The sequence below is a fragment of the Spinacia oleracea genome, chromosome 5, assembly GCF_020520425.1.
Source record: "Spinacia oleracea cultivar Varoflay chromosome 5, BTI_SOV_V1, whole genome shotgun sequence".
NCBI lineage: Eukaryota > Viridiplantae > Streptophyta > Magnoliopsida > Caryophyllales > Amaranthaceae > Spinacia > Spinacia oleracea.
In genome coordinates this window covers 85402702-85405086 of record NC_079491.1, presented here as the reverse complement: position 1 = coordinate 85405086, position 2385 = coordinate 85402702, and the positions used below count along the sequence as shown (strand labels likewise).

The window sequence follows — 2385 nt, the reverse complement described above, 5'->3', positions numbered from 1 at the left end:
GGAGCATAATGACAACTTGGGAGAAAGGCGTCCACGTGAAAGGAGCCAACGCAATATAGAAGAAGCAAATTGAATTGCCAATGCCGGGAACACACCTCGCCGAGTCCAGGAAGCCGAAGTAATCATTGAGGAGGAGTCGGACGTCGAGGCACCCCCTCCTGGTGGACATCTTAGTCCCAGTGTAAAGGATACCGTTCTGGATGAAAACCTGGACTTGCCGGTTTCAGTAGGGACGCTGCGAGAAATCATAGCCGGATTCCAGCAACAGCTGAATCAAACCTTTCAACAGCATATGAGCACCACGCTGCAAGACGAAATACGAAGGAGCATGCTAATCTATAATACTAATACTGAAAAGACAGTCCCACAAGGACCTTTCAGCCTTGGCGTCAACCGGATAAGCAGAATGCCACTCAGATCTAATGTCTGGAGAGAGGGAGAAAGTTCTCGTCCAATAGCTAGCAGAGGTGTCAGTCCTTTGGCAGAGCGTCCGGTCGGGGACCGTGGCAATCGAGCCCCTCCGACTCGGCGAGAACAAATAGTCCGTCCAGTTTCCCGAGTGAATCCATACACCACCTTGCGCCCGTCAATAAGCAGGCAAGAGCACTATGAGGTCGAGTCCAAATTGTCTGACACCGGATCGACCCCCGTCATGGAAGACCGTCCTTTCTACCCCTCCACTCGAGGGTAAACTCTGATAACCTCTCCCATAATGGGAGTGCGTCACTGAATGGCTTTCAACCGTCGTGAACCCACTTATCAAATCCAACAAGGATTGAATAACCTGACGTTAAGGCACATGAGTACTCCTTTCTGCGAGGCTATAATGAACACTCTCAAAGAGCCAAAAGTTAAGACTCCTACCATTTAGGCCTATGACGGCACCTCTGACCCGGATATGCACTTAGTTGCATACCGTCACCATATGTATGTGCAAGGGACCAATGAGGCTACATGCTGCAAATACTTTCAGGCCACCCTCAAAGGTGTAGCATCCAAATGGTTCGAAAGGCTACCTGCGGGATCAATTGCCTCCTTCAATGAGCTAGAGACACTATTTTCCACAAGGTTTATGGCATACAAGCAAGAAAGGAAGACGAGTGTGCATCTAGGCCGCATTCAGCAGGGAAAAGATGAATCTTTGCGAAGATATGTCAAACGCTTCAACCTGGAGGATGGAAAAATTCCAGACCTGCTCGATGGCGTCTCCTTCGATAACTTCATCAGGGGCATAAAGAAGGGATCGTTCAAATTTGATTTTGTCAAGAAGAGCGTACGAACGATGGCAGAAGTCCTTGACAAAGCCGAGGCATTTATACATGCCATGGATATATGTAGTGTGTCCAAAGACGGAAAGGCTGGGGAAGCAACGGACTCATCCCGGAAAAAAGAAAGAACTGATTGGAAAATCACACGGGTCAATGGCACCTGGGCACTATCTAAAGAACAAGACTCCACCTCTACTGGACAAAAGAGGGGACGGCCGCAAGAGAAGGAATTTTTTGAGTATAACACGGATCTCCTTACCATTTTGGTAGATGTAGGGACCATATTCAACCTAGAACGGCCATTTCCATTGAAATCTCCCGCTGAGAGTCAAGATCCCAAGTTATACTTTCAGTTTCACGAAGATATAGGTCATGATACCAAAGACTGTAGAAGTCTGAAAAGGGATCAGGACGGGTTGGCTTCCAAAGGGCACTTGAAAATTATCTGCAGAGGAACACTCACGACACAGGAAAAAGCCATTACAATAAGAACAAATCACTCGTTTCAACTGGAGAAGAAAATCAAACTGAGGTGGGGTTCGTAGCTGTCATATCAGGAGGCCTTGCCTCCGGGGGACCAACCATGAGGGGAAAAAAGACTATGCTTGTCGATTGGGACAAGTAATGCTATCAGGATAGTCACCAATGGACCTATTCCCCCGGATTGAAATCTGTGAGTCCGATGGAGGACGCATAGCCACTCCACATGATGATCCACTAGTCATAAAAATCAAGATCTCCAACATGAGAGTAAAGCGTATACTTGTAGATACATGAAGTTCGTCTGACGTAATGAGTATGGAGTGCTTAAGTCGTGTAGCTCATGATCCTAAGACAATCGAAAGCATTCACTATCCCATCATTGGCTTTGGGGGAAGCATTATACACCCCGTAGGCATCATAACCCTACCTGTACGAATAGGGGGACGCATCGACGGAAGGAGAATGGATGTGGACTTCCTGATTGTCAAAGACCTAACCGCATACAATGTCATTCTAGGATGCCCTACTCTGAAAAAGATAAAAGATGTGGTTGTCCACCTAGTTAATGCTTTTAAAGTACGTATATGACGACCGTTCGATAGGAACTATTCATGGAGATCGGCAACAAGCACGA

General features: G+C 47.0%; 1 protein-coding gene across 1 annotated transcript; it reads left to right on the top strand.

The window, feature by feature from the left end:
- The first annotated feature begins 898 nt into the window (after positions 1 to 898).
- LOC130461667 (uncharacterized) lies at positions 899 to 1813 on the top strand. Its single transcript, XM_056829832.1, has one exon. The coding sequence runs from the start codon at positions 899 to 901 to the stop codon at positions 1811 to 1813; it is 915 nt and encodes a 304-aa protein (XP_056685810.1).
- The last annotated feature ends 572 nt before the right edge of the window (positions 1814 to 2385 follow it).